The sequence below is a fragment of the Nerophis lumbriciformis genome, linkage group LG07, assembly GCF_033978685.3.
Source record: "Nerophis lumbriciformis linkage group LG07, RoL_Nlum_v2.1, whole genome shotgun sequence".
NCBI lineage: Eukaryota > Metazoa > Chordata > Actinopteri > Syngnathiformes > Syngnathidae > Nerophis > Nerophis lumbriciformis.
Window position 1 is genome coordinate 25230678 of NC_084554.2, and position 18333 is coordinate 25249010.

At 40.3% G+C, this 18333-nt stretch overlaps 1 protein-coding gene across 4 annotated transcripts in view; it reads left to right on the plus strand.

Annotated features, from left to right (window-relative positions):
- The window catches only part of sema5a (sema domain, seven thrombospondin repeats (type 1 and type 1-like), transmembrane domain (TM) and short cytoplasmic domain, (semaphorin) 5A), a 393767-nt gene that overhangs the window by 241680 nt on the left and 133754 nt on the right, over window positions 1-18333 (plus strand). For all 4 annotated transcript variants that reach the window (XR_012050550.1, XR_012050549.1, XM_061965607.2 and 1 more), the window contains exons 9-10: window positions 3616-3751; window positions 17847-18051. Coding sequence is in view for 2 of the 4 variants with exons in the window: in XM_061965607.2 (XP_061821591.1) it covers window positions 3616-3751; window positions 17847-18051 (341 nt within the window). In the remaining 2 variants the exon portion in view is untranslated. The remainder of the gene's footprint in view (window positions 1-3615; window positions 3752-17846; window positions 18052-18333) is intronic.

The following is an 18333-nucleotide window of genomic DNA, read 5'->3' on the forward strand; positions in this document are numbered from 1 at the left end:
TTTTACCTGTATTTGTCCCATGCATATTAAACCGTCGTTATTGTCTGTAATATTTGTTTTGTGTTAATATTTTTGGCTGTCTGAAATGAAATAATTGGATTTGCATTATTTCTTACGGGGAAAATGGCTTTGGGAACGTATGACAGATGGACTGCTGTAGTTAAGGTATTTGTTAGCACTGTGGATGGTACGACTATTAGTATTGTTCATTTATATCTGTGCAGCCTGGGGGCCATTTTTGGCCCGCGGCTAGCTTTTTATTGGCCCTTGACATGTTCTAAAAAATGTAATTAATTAATTATTAATGAGATGTATTAAATATAACAATATTAACTATTTGCTTTGTCACCTACTGTATGAGTTACACAAAACCTGAGATAATGTTGTTTTGAACTAGTTTATCATATACTGATGGACAATCTTTAATGTACAAAACGTTTCAAAGCGAGCCCCCGCATCCTTGCATTTTTCAGTATTGAAAAGTTGCAGCACCCCTGATTTACACCAATAGAATGACAATATTGTAGTGGTTCACATAGCAGACTTGTATGCGTTATGCACTCCAGCTCCAGCTGAGGCAATAATATCGTTTTGACTCAACAATAGGACCATAATTGTGTGAATGCGCCAAAGCATTCACACATGGTTTTCTTTATTCTTCAATTTAAACGTATTCTTCTTCTTCAGATTATAGCGAGCTCTACCTTCCACATTTTTCACCCGATTCAAACCGTTCCAAATTCAAACTGTTCAGCCTATTCGGGAATCGTGGGCTTTCCCTTGACAAACTCCAAAAATTCACAGATTTCCCAGAATTCCAGGTCTTCCGTAACATTTTTCCCATTGAAAATGAAAACATTTTTCAAACTTTCAGCATTTCCACATTTCTCAACCTATTCAAACCATTCTACCTTCAACACATTCCACCATACTTAAAATTCAAAGTATAATTTTTCCAAGTTTAAAAAAATTCCAGGGTTTTCCAGAATTCCTGCTTTTCCAAAGCCTTATTTCCAAAGCCTTATTTCCACTACCGGTACTCCTTCCACATTTTTTAACGCATTTCAACCGTTCTGCCGTCAAAACATTCCTCTTAATCAGGACAAAAAACAAAGTTGTTATTTGAACTGGAAAAATTCCAGGTTTTCCCGAAATTTCAGGAATTTAGTAATACCATTTAGGGACAAGCGGTAGTAAATGGATGGATGGATGGATTTCTCAAATCAACATGTTACTGGTACTTCAACATTTCTCGACCGATTTGAAAAATTTCAACGCCAAACATTTCAACTCATTCAGACCATTCAAGTTTTTTACCATTTTCAAAAAAATTCCCGCTTTTCCCGAAATCGCTAATGAAATCAATGGGACATTCTTCAAAGTTCCACAATTCCCACATTTTTCATCTGATTTAAAATATTCAGCCTGTTCAGGAATTGTGTGCTCTACTTCAACAATTCTAAAAAAAAATTCCCGGATTTTCCATAATACCTTTTTTTATTTTTTTATTTTTATTTTTATTTTTATATTTTTATATTTTTATATTTTTATTTTTTTATTTTTTTGCATTTTTCCCATTCAAAATGAATTGGCCATTTTTCAAACTTCCACAATTCCCACATTCTTCAACCGATTTAAAACATTCAACTCATCCTGGACATTCAAACTACCATTTTTCCACATTCAACAAATTTCCAGGAATTCACGTTTTTTGGTAACCTATTTCCACCCTTCTTAAGTTCGACTACTCTTCTCACATTTTTCAACCGTTCCACCGTCAAAACACTCCTCATATTCAGGACAAAAACCATATTATTTAAGGAAATAAAAAACGTCCTCCTTTACCCGAACTTCCAGGAATTTCTCAATTAAAAACTGTTACTAATTCAACATTTCTTGACCTATTTAAACAATTCCAACACCAACCAATTCAGCTCATGCGGGACATTCATGCTCCTAATCATTTTTTTTTAAATCCCGCTTTTCCCAAAATTCCCACATTTCCAGGAAGCTCCCATTGAAATGGATGGGACATTTTTCCAAGTTGCACAATTCCCACATTTTTCAACCTATTCAAACCATTCCAACATCAACACATTACACTCATCCTGGACATTCAAACTAACACTTTCCCAAGTTACAAACCAAATTCGGGTTTCCCTTGGAATTCAAACTCTTCAAGATTCAAACCATTCCAAAATTCTAGCTATTTCAGCTTTTAAACGATTTCAACACTTAAGCCATTTCTACCTCCATCCTAAGTACCATTAGCATTTCAGTTCAGCGCCAGCTTTTCAATATTTAAACCATTCAACTTCAGCATTGGAGCATTCACACGCAATTCCTTCAGGAATTGCCTGTATAGCAGTGGTTCTTTACCTAATTGGAGAAACCGAACCCCACCAATTTCATATGCTCATTCATCAAACCCTTCTTTAGTGAAAAATTAAAAAAAAATAATAATTTCAAATTCAAGACAAAGTTATGTTTTTTTTATTGGTGCATGAACATCACCTTGTTCAAAGAACAAAACCAACACATGGACTCACAACAAATGACACACCTGCAAATCAGATGGAAAATTAGAGGGAACATTGTTTGGGTGTATCCATAATATGCCGATAGGGAGAAGTTTTTATTTACACGATGAGTTGGGTGTGTCTTGACCTGCGCGGCGGAGGCTCCGCCGAACCCCTAAGGTCGACTCACCGAACCCCTAGGGTTCGATCGAACCAGGTTAAAAACCACTGCTCTATAGTTACAAGATGACACCCCTTTTTGTAAAAGGAAAAATAATTGTTATCAAGTTGCTAATATCAGTAAAATAACTGATCTGCAATTTAAAACAAAATGTTATCTTTGTAGCATGTGCTTCATTGCCATTGCGAGTGGGCTTCACCTCTTCGGGTCACAGGTGTGTGAGTGGCAGTAAGAAAAGCTTCTTTGAGAAGTTGTCAACCCATTTTTCCAGACTGTCTTTAGGTCCGTACGACACAATAAGCAATTTACACCAACAATATGCATAACATGCAAAAGGTTTTTCTAAATAGCGAAAACACTTTATAACTTGTACCAACATTATGTAGATTGCATTGTGCACATACAAATAGTGTATTCATTTCTCACGCCCTTGCTAAAAGGTATTTATGTTCAAATATCCCTCCTAAGTGTTAAAAAAAAAAAAAGATATTTTCAAAACATTCGAAACATTCCGCCTGCAGGCACTGACTTTAATGAACAGCCACGTCAGATTATAACTCACTTCCAGAATGAATACTCTCCATCTTTACTTTCCCCGTAACTGGACGACTCTTGGACGTGTTTAAAGTGACAGCTTGAAAGGCTAAGGCTGTTGATCAGGCAAGCCAAACAGCTTAATTGTGTCCCGTTGCTGAATTTATGAGGCAATAATGGCCGACATGGCCACCTACACCTCCTGTGTGTGTTTTATGTGTGTTGTTGGCTCGCAGCAATGCTAAATACATAAGTAAAGACTTGAAGCAGTAATAAAGTTTCTAGCTGTGATGGTCCTCAAGTGGTTTAATATTTGCTTTTGTTTATCTCTCATTCATCATCCTCTGTCCTGTCTTGTGTTTTCTTCTTCCTGACTTTCAGAAACAGCATTGCTGCTTCTGCTGTGTGTGCCTTCAATCTCAGTGCCATATCGCAGGTCTTCAACGGACCCTTCAAGTACCAGGAGAACTCTCGCTCAGCCTGGCTGCCCTATCCCAACCCCAATCCCGACTTTCAGGTAAAAAAACATTGGCACAAAGATTAGAACTTTATTGACGTCAAAGTGTATATAAGCCAAGATCGTTACATTTAATTAGTTCAAGGTAGTACCTAGTAGTCAATTAATGAGCCATTCCACTGATTGTAACTCTCAATATACTTTAGAAAGTTTTTTTTTTTTTTAGATCTGTTATAATATACACAGGGCAGCACGGTGGAAGAGGGGTTAGTGGGTCTGCTTCACAATACGAAGGTCCTGAGTAGTCGTGAGTTCAATCCCGGCCTCGGGATCTTTCTGTGTGGAGTTTGCATGTCCTCCCCATGACTGCGTGGGTTCCCTCCGGGTACTCCGGCTTCCTCCCACCTCCAAAGACATGCACCTGGGGATAGGTTGATTGGCAACACTAAATTGGCCCTAGTGTGTGAATGTGAATGCATGCCTGCCAACTACTCCGGTTTTCCCGTAATTAGTACGGTTTTCATCAACCTATTCCGGGCTACGGTTGCAGTGATAAAAAATACGGTTTTTCATTAATTAAAAAAAATATATTTTTTTTAAGTTTTATTCACCAAATCGCGTAACAACAATGACAATCGACACTGCTTCCCGTAACTTCCTATCGAGCCATTCCGAATGCCATGCGTGAGGCTATTTATAGCACCGCTGCCAAGCACGAGGCACCAGTTGACATTGTTTCCAAACGAGCGAACGATCATGGAATCAGCCGGAGAAAAATCGCAAACGAGTCTTAAACCGAAAAGAAAACTGCAGTCATTCCGTGAAGAATATTCAAAAGCCTATCCGGGAATAATTATCCGTTCCAAAAAGGGTGAAAACTACGCGAATTGCACCTTGTGCAGACAAGATTTTTCGATCGGACACGGAGGAATTAGCGATGTAAAAGACCACGTTGGGACAAAAAAACACAAGTCTAATGCCGTTGCTAGCGATACAAGTGGAAAACTTTCAACGTTTTTCGTCGCCCAAACAGATTCTTTGGATGTGATAAATGCCGAAGTTTTATTTACGGAGGCAATAATTAAGCATGGACTTCCAATCGATTTTAGCCACAAAAAGGTAATGACACCAATGTTATCTATTGGAATTGTTTAGTACTGTTATACTGTTAAAAGTGTTTATACTATTTATGCTTTCAAGTCCAAGTTGAAGAAATCTTGTTAAATGTTGACAGCATAACTACCAAAATACAGAAGTATGTCCTTAATATTTTTGCAGTGCTATTTCTGTTGAAAAGTTAAAATGATTACATTAGAGATGTGATGTGCCACTTTTCAAGTGTCTGATGGCTTAAATTAATTTTCATTAATTTTTTATATTTTGAATTCTTTTGAAAGGCTTACAAAAAAACTACATTTGAATTGTAATTCCATGCTATTGACAGGACTATTAATTTTAATGAAGTTAGCTTACCATGTTTACAGTATGATAATTGTGATAGAAATGTGAATTTTAGGCACAGAATATTTTTTACAATTGAACAAGGCAGTAGATTATACAAGCTTGGACAGAAAGTTAATAATGACACCAATTTTTTTTTTAATGGAATTGTTTAGTACTGTTTTACCATTTGTTTACTGTAAAAAGTGTTTATACTGTTTATACTTTCAATTAACAAATTGAAGTCTTGTGAAAGGTTGACAGGATAACTGGCATTAACTGTCAAAATAATTTCAAACTATTGAAGTTAGCTTACAGAATAAACATGTCAATCAACCCATATGATTTTTGCTGTAATATTTTTGTTTTGAAAAGTCACTGTGACTGATAGAAAGGTGATGGTTTTAGCAACATTTTAACCTGTCTGAATGCTAATAATCATTTTGCGTCGGGGGGCGAAGAAGCCCCCCTGAACCCCCCACCAGACTCTGGCTACTAGGTTTTTCTGATTTCAAAAGTTGGCAGGTATGTGAATGTGAATCTTGTCCGTCTATCTGTGTTGGCCCTGCGATGAGGTGGCGACTTGTCCAGGGTGTACCCCGCCTTCCGCCCGATTGTAGCTGAGATAGGCTCCAGCGCCCCCCGCGACCCCAAAGGGAATAAGCGGTAGAAAATGGATGGATGGATGGATAATACACATATTGAACTACTGGCCCATCTCAGGCAACTTTTATTCTGTTCAAGGTTCTATGATAAAGATGATCTATTGGAGTAAGAGTAGAGAAATTAACAGGAGTGAGTTTTAGCAAAATCATGAAATATAGCAGCATGGAATTTATGCTAAAAGCATGACACTAATTTGACACTAAGCAAATGACAGTGAAACAAAAAACATTTAAGAAATAATGTAGGTAACATGACTAAGTGTACTTTAGGCCAGGGGTTCCCAAACTACGGCTACGGATCCGGCCCGCCAGCGTCCAAAATCCGGCCTGCGGGAAAAAAAAACGTTTTTTAAAAAATTGTTTTAAATTATTTAAAAAAAATCTGTCCTTTCTAATCCATTTTCTACCGCTTGTTACCGTACTCTCAATGTCTCCTAGCCACTCAGGCAAATCATCCATCCATCCATCCATCTTCTTCCGCTTATCCGAGGTAGCAATGTGCTACAGAGTACTAGATGTTGGTTGGACAGCAGTCTTGCCCTCTCTGCGTAGACCTGTTGGGTCACCCTCTGTGGCGATTGCTTTTACCAGTTTAGGAAACTGGGTGCTGTGTTCGTTGCAACTTACAAATGCACAAGTTAAAGTCCCAATGATAGTCACACACACACTAGGTGGGGTGAAATTACCCTGTGCATTTGACCCATCCCCATGTTCACCCCCTGGGAGAGAGGAGCAGTGAGCAGCAGCGGTGGCCACGCAAGGGAATCATTTTGGTGACCCATCCATCTTCTTCCACTTATCCGAGGTCAGGTCGTGGGGATAGCACCCTACGCAGGGAAGCCCAGACTTCCCTCTCCCCAGCCACTTCGTCCAGCTCTTCCCGGGGGATCCCGAGGCGTTCCCAGGCCAGCCGGGAGACATAGTCTTCCCAACGTGTCCTGGGTCTTCCCCGTGGCCTCCTACCGGTTGGACGTGCCCTAAACACCTCCCGAGGGAGGCGTTCGGGTGGCATCCTGACCAGATGCCCGAACCACCTCATCTGGCTCCTCTCGATGTGGAGGAGCAGCGGCTTTACTTTGAGCTCCTCCCGGATGGCAGAGCTTCTCACCCTATCTCTAAGGGAGAGCCCCGCCACCCGGCAGAGGAAACTCATTTTGGCCGCTTGTACCCGTGATCTTGTCCTTTTGGTCATAACCCAAAGCTCATGACCATAGGTGAGGATGGGAACGGAGATTGACCGGTAAATTGAGAGCTTTGCCTTCCAGCTCAGCTCCTTCTTTGCCACAACGGATCGATACAGCGTCCGCATTACTGAAGACGCCGCACCGATCCGCCTGTCGATCTTACGATCCACTCTACCCCCACTCGTGAACAAGACTGAGGTACTTGAACTCCTCCACTTGGGGAAGGGTCTCTTCCCCAACCCGGAGATGACACTCCACCCTTTTCCGGGCGAGAACCATGGACTCGGACTTGGAGGTGTTGACTCTCATCCCAGTCGCTTCACACTCGGCTGCGAACCGATCGAGTGAGAGCTGAAAATCCTGGCCAGATGAAGCAATCAGGACTACATCATCTGCAAAAAGCAGAGACCTAATCCTGCAGCCACCAAACCGGATCCCCTCAACGCCCTGACTGCGCCTAGAAATTCTGTCCATAAAAGTTATGAACAGAATCGGTGACAAAGAGCAGCCTTTGCGGAGTCCAACCCTCACTGGAAACGTGTCCGACTTACTGCCAGCAATGCGGACCAAGCTCTGACACTGATCATACAGGGAGCGGACCGCCACAATCAGACAGTCCGATACCCCATACTCTCTGAGCACTCCCCACAGGACTTCCCGAGGGACACGGTCGAATACCTTCTCCAAGTCCACAAAACACATGTAGACTGGTTGGGCAAACTCCTATGCACCCTCAAGGACCCTGCCGAGAGTATAGAGCTGGTTCACAGTTCCACGACCAGGACGAAAACCACACTGTTCCTCCTGAGTCCAACTATCCGGCGTAGCCTCCTCTCCAGTACACCTGAATAGACCTTACCGGGAAGGCTGAGGAGTGTGATCCCACGATAGTTGGAACACACCCTCCGGTTCCCCTTCTTAAAGAGAGGAACCACCACCCCGGTCTGCCACTCCAGAGGTACCGCCCCCGATGTCAACGCGATGCTGCAGAGTCTTGTCAACCAAGACAGCCCCACAGCATCCAGAGCTTTAAGTAACTCCGGGCGGATCTCATCCACCCCCGGGGCCTTGCCACCGAGGAGCTTTTTAACTACCTAAACAACCTCAGCCCCAGAAATAGGAGAGCCCGCCACAGATACCCCAGGCACTGCTTCCTCATCGGAAGATGTTTTGGTGGGATTGAGGAGGTCTTCGAAGTATTCCCTCCACAGATCCACAACATCCGCAGTTGAGGTCAGCAGAACGCCATCCTCACCATACACGGTGTTGACATGGCACTGCTTCCCCTTCCTGAGGCGGTTGGTGGTCCAAAATCGCTTCGAAGCCGTCCGGAAGTCGTTTTCAATGGCTTTTCCGAACTCCTCCTATGTCCGAGTTTTTGCCTCCGCGACCGCTGAAGCCGCATACCGCTTGGCCTGTTGGTATCTGTCCGCTGCCTCCGGAGTACTATGAGCCAAAAGAACCTGATAGGACTCTTTCTTCAGCTTGGCGGCATCCCTCACCGCCGGTGTCCACCAACGGGTTCTAGGATTACCGCCACGACAGGCACCAACTACCTTGCGGCCACAGCTCCAATCAGCCGCCTCGACAATAGAGGTGCGGAACATGGTCCACTCAGACTCGATGTCCAGTACCTCCCACGTGACATGTTCAAAGTTCTTCCGGAGGTGGGAATTGAAACTCTCTATATATATATATATATATATATATATATATATATATATATATATATATATATATATATATATATATATATATATATATATATTCATTCATTTATTCATTTATCATCAATTAACATTGATGTTCATCAACATTTAACATTGTCACGTTATCGATGGGAAAATTAATTTTTAGACAATATGATTTGCCTGAGCGGCTAGGAGACACCAAGAGTAACAAGCGGTAAAAAAATGGATTAGAAAGGAAAGATTAAAAAAATTTTAAAAAATTCAAAAAAAACTTCCTGTGGGCTGCATTTTGGATGCTGGGGGGCCGGATCCGGCCCGCGGGCCGTAGTTTGGGGACCCCTGGTATATAGTATATGTTGACATGAAAACAATTCATGATAGTTTTTATCAAGAAATGATCCAAATTTTGTCAGAAAATATGCGCTACAATTTTCCAAAAATAATGATCATTCTACTTATATACACTGTATGAATTCAATAACCTTTAGATGCGTATATGGGCCCAAAAATTATAATCTTTATCTGTATGCATTTCCTGCTGCACACATTTGTCATGTTGGTGCCAAACAAACTTGTTTTTACATGACATTTAATTCAACTTCTTCCGTCTGTTCATAAAGTTGCTCTACATATAACCTGAGGTGCAGTGGTGCTCTTTACATTTCCCACCATCTGTCATTGAAAATGTCTTCTGGACTTGTAATTAAGCTGTCCTTGTTCTGCACAAGCAACACCGAGGCAGTTTATCCTCTGGGCCTGACTTGGACTGATGGCATAAAGAAGGGAGCGGGGTATATTTTATTAGCAAGAGTGCTTCTTCCGGATGGACTTTTAAAGATAGCTAATCCTCACTACTCACTCCCTATGAGGGATCGTAATACCTGCGCGGCCTGATCACACACACACACACACACACACACACACACACACACACACACACACCTCATCCGGTGCACACATGGCACTGTCAGCTGCACCCTCTGCAAGCATATGTGCTCATGATGTCGTACAGAATATGCATACACTCAGGAACATGAAAAGTCACTCAGTGAAATTCTATTTCCACGTCATGTAAATACACTAACTCAATGTTCTCTGTGCGGTGAAGCCTCAACACGTATTTCCCGTCCTTAGCAGACTGTTGGTACACCCTAGAGAGGTGCTTTTAAAAGTTCCCATCCCCATTTCTTCTTCGATTTTCCCACAATCCAATCCTCACCACTGGGCCCACGCACACTTTATCTACGTTTCAGCAGCATCTCCATCAAGCTTGTTGCAAGATTCCAGTTATTTGCACAGGATTTATTTCCCTATCCTTTTTATACATGTAGCTATCTATACATATACCTGCAGGGCACCTGCATCCTTAAAAATAAAACTACCAAGCTGTCAAAGAGAGATGATGAAGTCAGTTAGCACTCGCAGACTGATAACGTGTCTCTGTAGGGGGGAAAAATCCCCCAGTCTGTTTTAAGTACGCACATTAAAATCCCTCTGGTTATGAGTCCTTTTGCATTTGGCACTAATTTCTGTCTGGCGAGTTTTCATATTATAAGGACACGTAACATGTATTTAAAAAAAAAAAAAACATGATTTGCACCATATATTCGAAAATCATACAATTCTTTTGGCATCATGACAACTTCATATTTTTGCCTAAATAGTAGTTCTCAAAAGAATGTATATTTTAAATTATTTTGACACATTTCATCTATACAATTTATGTGTTTTAATAATTGTATTACATGCATGTTTTTTTAAGAAATGTGTATTTACACATTTTTATTTTTGTGTAATATATAATATTTTTTTTCTTTAGTTTGAAATTAATTATGCAATTATTTCCCCCTGTGAAAAAAGTATGAAAGAAAATTTGTCAGTCTTGGTCAAAAGATAGGACTCAGATGCAGAGTAGGGAATAATTTGGTAGGCTTATATTTTGAAAGGTTCCTTTCACCTCCAGAGTCAGGGCAATTCAATATGGGCTATAACTAAACTAGTCAGCGAAAAAGGATCCAAAAAAAAGGAACAAAGGAGGAAAACACAAAAACATTGACGAACTATACTTGGCGCCGTATATTCTATGAAACTTATTATAAACACAAAACGCTCCAACAGGAGGAAGAAACAATGGCTATGAAACTTCTACACTCTCTCTAATCTAATAAAGGTTTACAAAAAATGTCACTCCAAAAATTGAGGAAAAGAAAAAACTAAGAAAAACTGAAAACTCACCACTTCGGCTGTAAAACTAAATAACACAAAATCACTCTGCTGAGGAGGAGAAAAAGAAAACTCAAAATATCAACGAAGGAATTCAGGATCAAGGTATTCAAACACGAGACGAGGCAAGGCATGGACAGGAATCTAGAGAGGCACGAATGAACGAGACAATCTGGCACAGAACAAAGGGAGGCGTGGGCTTATAAGACACATGAGGTTAATGGGGAACAGGTGGAAACAATCAGGGGTCAGGGATGACGTCAGACTGATGACACAAAAGGAAGGGCAAGTGATCTGAAATGAGAGGAGTTACTTTTCAAACTAAAACATGCAATTCACAAGACAGAAGAAACCAAGACAAGACATCCCTCACCGCGGTGTGACAAAATTTGCTTTTAAAAACAATGAAGAAGCCAAACAACTTCTCCTCAATGATGTCGGAGCTTTTCTTTTTGTCACTCACACGCACACCAGTATCTCGGGGAGACTCAGCCGTGACACAAGCGCGCTAAAAAAGTGAATATTTAACTAAGTGACTCTTAGGTAACGTGGCCATTGATTGGCTCAGCCTCGGGCAGCATCCAGTCCTGCCTTTACGAGTGTAAAAGTGACAATGTAGGTGTTATTTCATGTCTGGAGGGCTCTTATAATGTTAAAAAAAAAACATATTTAGAAGGTTTGTTATGCTCTCGCTATAAAAATATTAGACATTTATACCATTTCACCTTTGCAGAAATACATTTACGACGATCATCCCCAAAGCCAATTAACCTCGACAAACGAGGGTTTAATGCAATAATGAAAACATGATTAGTCTCTGATGTTGCCTTCATAAAATATTTCTCATTCTGGAAAAAAAGGGATCATCTTATATTTGGGGTGTCTTATATTTGGGCCAGGGTAGATTGTTTGTTGTAATGCTTTGTATATATATATATATATATATATATATATATATATATATATATATATATATATGAAAGGTAAGGGTATTTTTATGACAATTTTTTGTAGTTTAAATTAGTCAAGCAAAAACTACAACATTGTTTTCCTTTTAAGGACAGGACATGTGCAAGTGAACTTTTGTTTCAAATCTTTAAAGGGGAACTCCACTTTTTGGGGTATTTTGCCTATCGTTCACAATCATTATGAAAGACATGACGATGGATAGATTTTTTTTTATGCATTGTAAATAAAAGTAAATAAAAGTCCGCTTACTGCAGAGCCAATCCTCTATTTCGTCCCCCAAAAAACGCCAAAAATACTCCATTTACATTTCGTGACTTGAATATTAACCAAGTATTAGTGATATTGTTATTATAAACGCAGACTATTTTTAGCGGCGCCGTGATCACTACCCTGTGTGCCTATGTTTACGTCATCGAATGGTCTTCTGTTTCCTCGCTTTTTTGCTCGCTGGAAGTTTATTGTAGATCATAAATCATGCATCTCACCTGGACAGAAGAAGTCTGAGGAGGTATTCACACATGGTCCACTTTGACAGCCATTTAGCGAGAACGACACGAAAAGATGCCTCCCCCACCCTATTTTCTTTGCGAGGATTATGGTCATTCTTCATCTAAATGGGAATATATGAACATCCTAGCAGTCGACATTCTAAGGACAGCAGACCTTGTGCAGTAAGAAATGTTTTATTGTGTTTGTTGGCTCTTATGAAGTCTGCAGTGAGTAATAATCAGTAACGAAGAAGAAAAAAAGCAAACGTTGTGATGCGTTTTTGAAATGAATGCGCTACGTATGCTTAAAATGAGCAAATATGTAAATCTTAAATGTTATTATAAATGTGCCCGTTAGTACATTTTATATATACTTACATCATGTATATAAAACCTTAATTGAGGTGTTTTTTAAGGGCTTTATAGGCTCCATTGTAAGCAGACTTTTGATCGCATTTATTTAATATTTAGAATGCAAAAAATAAATAACATCCATCGTCATGTCTTTCATAATGATTGTGAACGATAGGCAAAATTCCAGAAAAAGTGCAGTTCCCCTTTCACCCCAGCCCAGAATGCAATGCAGTGGGAAATATTAAACTCCCACCATATTTATTCTTCTGTAAAACACCTGCAAGACACATAGATGTTTTCATAGCAGTGTATCACTCGTACGGGTCCCGTTTAGATAGGACCGCTTAACCCTCTCCTTCCAAAAGCCAAGCCCTTAAAGACTGAACTACTGTCGCCCCATTTTCCAAAACGTGCTTTTACACTGCCATTACTCGTCCTGGCAGAGGACAGAAGGTGAACTGGTCCCACATTCAGCCAAATGATGTTTCTGTCCTTCACCTAAACTGCTAAAATCACACATTCATCATCGCTGTGCGTGTGATCAAAGGATGTCACATCTGCGTCTTCACTGGATGGCAGATATATAATCATACAAAGCTTGTGTGTACAAGGCCAATGTCACCGAGGGATAAATGTGCTCTCATGTGATATATGCTCCAACACAGAGTTTGCGTCACATTTGCAGGCAGCAACACGGCACGAGCACATAAAGTCTGGCATTCTGCTGGCCTTCACCACTCTCATTTCCCGTCTGCTGAAGTGGTGAGGGCGCTGATCCATTGCCCATCCATGGAAAAACCTCCCTGACTCTCATCTGTCAGTCCAGGGAGGGCATGGGGATTGATCCGTATAAAGTGGCCGTGCTGTTGTTACTGGAGCTCGTCACTTGGAACTAATGACCACCCAAGGTCCAGGCCCGGTTAACTATTACCTGCATGGTATGGTACTTGGTGAGCCTTCAAGAGCTTTTTACAAGAGCGTTAAAACTACAACCACAATGATAATATTTAAATAAAACTTAAATTATATGCAGTGTTTTCCATACATTAAAGACTGCCACATATAGATTTGGCGCTACCTGTTCACTCTCGCTCATAAACAGAAGTAAACAAGGTGTAGTCCTTTTTTGGCCCATATTTGTTTTTGTGTAATTTAATATTTTATTTGTTATTATATTCTGGTTCTATATATCTGATTGTCAATAAATATTTATTCCTTTCAATTAGGGTTGTACGGTATACCGGTATTAGTATAGTACGGCGTCACTAATGAATCATATTCTGTACTATACCGCCCCTGAAAAGCCCCCCACCCCCCATGACCACCGAAAGAGGTGCTTTAAGACATGGCTAGCTAGCTAGCGGCTAAAGTCCAGCCCCAGTCGGCAGTGTTTTAGCTACTTCTGAATCACTAATCCTAGCCTCCATGGCGACAAATAAAGTAAGTTTCTTACAGTGTTGGGTTGATTACTGAAAACCAGTAACTAGTTACAGTTACAGTTACTTTATTTCAAAAGTAACTCAGTTACTAACTCAGTTACTTACACCAAAAAGTAATCAATCAATGTTTATTTATACTGTATAGCCCTAAATCACAAGTGTCTCAAAGGGCTGCACAAGCCACAACGACATCCTTGGTTCAGATCCCACATCAGGGCAAGGAAAAACTCAACCCAGTGGGATGACAATGAGACACCTTGGAGAGGACCGCAGATGTGGGTGACACCCCCCCCCCCCCCACCCCCACCCCCCCACATGACACACATGACATACACAAAGCCTAACCAGGCATTTTTTTCTCTCAAGGAATTCGGAAATAAAATCATGTCTTCAGGAGATCAACACTGTACTGATACCCAAATGTGTGGTATCATCCAAAACTAATGTAAAGTATCAAACAAAAGAAGTGTAGATATAACATGTTAAAGGAGAAAGTAAGCAGATATTAACAGTAAATGAACAAGTAGATTAATAATTCATTTTCTACCACTTGTCCTTATTAATTTTTGACAAAATAATAGAATGATAAATAACACAATATGTTACTGCATATATCAGCAGCTAAATTCGGAGCCTTTGTTTGCTTACTTACTAATAAAAGACAAGTTTTCTTGTATGTTAACTATTTTATTCAAGGACAGACTTGCAATAAGAAACATATATTTATAGTACCGTAAGATTTTTTGTTAAAATAAAGCCAATAATGCAATTTTTTGTTTTATTTTGAAAAGTACCGAAAAGTATCAAAATCATATTGGTACCGGTACGAAAATATTGGTATCGGGACAACACACATATGTTTACAATTTCTAATCTTACCAAATGTTTGTAATGCTTTTTATGTGGTAGGTCTCTGTATTGCATGTTTAAGATTTTACTTTTTCTTGTGTGTTTAATGGATGTCTTGAGCGTTCTGGGTGTAAAACAAGTTCCCCTTCAGGTACTAAGAAAGTAACCTAACCTTACCCAAACACAATATAACGGTACTGTCTGTTAATGTAGCGTGTCATTACAACTTTGTGCCGTCGATGACAATGTAACTCTCTCGCGTCCAGGTGACCGAAATTTAACTACTGATTTCTCTATATGTATTTATTGCTCCGGAAAATTAATCTGGTAGTCGTTTCCCACATTAGTGTTATTATTGAGTAATCAACTGTACTTGGAACGCCCCGCTTTCTCATCACCAGACCCGATTTGCCGACCCTTTTGGTGTGACATCATTTACAGAAATAGAGCCCATTTCCCTGCATGGACATTGGAGATAAAGGCATATAAAACTATTATTTTGATCACTTAATTGTTTGTTTTGTTGTCCTGGTCCATGATTACGTCAAAGTCCCAGTAGAGTGGAAAAACAGGTTGCCTCTATATTGAAGCTATTATCATATATATCTGATTTATGAAACCTAAAGACTTCCAGAGTTTGCAAATAAATAGATATGATCAAAATAGTATCAATCTCACAGAGATTCCCAAGCCATTGTGAGAGATAATGAGGAAGCTAGTCACGTGATCCGTGATGTAGACCCACAGGTCCCTTTCCCATCAACGACAATAAGCAAGCAGACTTTGTGAAAGCCAACAACGATTACTTTGGGAAAAAATTATGATCCAGAACCTTATATTTTGGAGCACAAAAAAGAAGAAAATGAGCAATAAGTTTTAGAAGCCGAGTGCTAAACAGATGCAGCTTTATTGAAACACTACGGCAGCATTGCTAGGTGCTAAGCATACAAACTAACCATAATAAACCATAATAAAACACACTTTCTGTCATATTTCCACTCTTGCTGGGATGCCGACCGACAGGACGCTCACATAATCCCGTTTAGATTGGATATGGTTTTATGGATACAATGAAACACAATTAAGCATATATTGTCAACTTGTTTTTCCACTCTACCGGTACTTTAAAACTGATGGCTAACATTAGCAAAACAAAATGTGAGGTCGCCATTTCTAGACTCTCCTCTTCTTTCATCTCCTCTTCCATAGACATCATAGCCTGAGTTTCCTCATGCTCTTTCAGCATTTTCTCAGGCATCAAATCATCAGTAGATGAGGACGCAAAATAGAAGAATACTGGCAGCCTACCTTCTTTTCTCTCATTTTTGAGCGCCGCGTCTGCACTTCTTTTTACCTCGTTCCGCAGGTACTGACTCAGTCTTTCTCGCCTCAAGGGTGCTCCTGATTTTAGGGATCAAACATTTGGATTGAGTCTAAAATATTTTTTTGGAGAGGTCCATACTTTTCTCATATTGCCATCATTTAGAAAAGTATGCGGGCTTACCCCTTTTTAGTTATATTGCAACAATGTAACTAGTAGACATATTTGATCATTCCTTCCAATTCTGCAAAAAAATATCATGATTCGGGATAAAGGATGGTTGGATGGTTCTTTTCCTCTTTGGTCTGGAGGACACGACGTCCACAGTTTCCAAAAAACAACTTGAGAGAGTATGCATGGAGCTAGACAGGTTTGGCTTACTGTACAGGACAGGTAGACACGTTCTGGCGCGGGATAGCAGGTTGTGCGTGCTTATGAAGGCAGGTCCCCTGATCAGCCACGGGTGCACTGATTGCTGGCGATTGATTGCAACTGCTTGCTGCCGCCAGACTGACACGCGCCTGGTGCGCTCCTGGAAGTGCGCTCAGCATTACTACGCATTTTAAAATTGCCTCCAGTCTTCTGTAGCAGGCTGATGCTTGCCACATTTACAGCTAAAACCGGGCATTCCAAATGTGCTTAAACTCATTAAATAACGAGCCTAAAATAACTTGTAAAACATATTTTTTTAGGTCCGCAACTATGAAATAAGTGACAGTGTTATCAGCATTAAACTGGCCTTTTAACACAACTCATACGCACCTGTGGTCTCATCTCTTAGACTGAACGAAAACATTATATGTAACTTTTCAGCCCTATTTAGTGCGTTTTGTGAGCTTTATAGACGATAACCCAGGTCTGCCAGAGAGTAAGACAATGTAGCAGGAAGGCTCACTGTTGCCAACTTATAGACTTTATTGCTATATTTAGAGAGTGTTCAGACACCTCTGTATACTCTTTTTTTTTTAAAGGACAAATCTATCGACTTTCTCCTGTATTATGGGGGACTATTGGATCTCCTGTGGGCCATTCCCTATCTAAATGCACTCACAGGTGGTTGCATCTTGTTTTTGATTTTAAAAAATGACAGCAAGAAGTGAAAGAAGAAGATTTGTAGCTTTTCATGTTTTTTTACTCACTTTGTTTCTTCCACAATGTTATTCCTCTCTTCTACAGCGACCTTTTGCACATGCATCATGGCCAATTATGCAAATACACGCTGGCGTCATTTAGCAACTTCTACCCTCTAAAAAGTATCCATTACCTAGCCTAGCCTTTTCCATATCTCAGCAATTACTGATGATTTGTTCACTTCTGTATTTAAATTGTAGCATTGTCATAACAACATATGAATGCAAGCGTGAAAGAAAAAAATAAAGAAATGGTGAAAATGGAATAATGCATATTTTTCTAGTACAATATTAAAGAAAACGTCACTTTCACGGGTAGAAAGTGGTCTTGACTAGATTGTTTCCTATCATCAAATCAACGTACAGCAAACTTGCATCATCGCTCACAATTTGTCTCCACAGTGCGGCACCGTCGACTCAGGCTCCTACGTCAACTTGACCGAGAGAAACCTGCAAGACGCCCAGAAGTTTTTACTGATGCACGAGGTGGTCCAGCCCGTTGTTCCTGTGCCCTACTTCATGGAGGACAGCGTCCGCTTCAGCCATGTGGCCGTGGACGTGGTGCAGGGCAAAGACATGCTCTTTCACATCATCTATTTAGCTACTGGTAAGTAGCACATCCATCATGTCTCCACACATATTAAAAGCCATGTGTTAACAGTACAGTCACATTTTGGGCTGCTGTTTGTTGAAGAAGAACAATAGGATCAATCTTAAAGCTACCGTGTCTTTTTTTAAATGTGTAGTGAAGCCTGGCAGCCTTCTTTTTTTTTTTTTAACAACTCTGTACAACGCTGCCCTCCAAGGTAAACGCACTATTTATGTCCCCACATGGGAGCTGGTTCTTTTGGCTCAGCTTCCAAATGCCTCTTCAGATATTGTTGTTGCT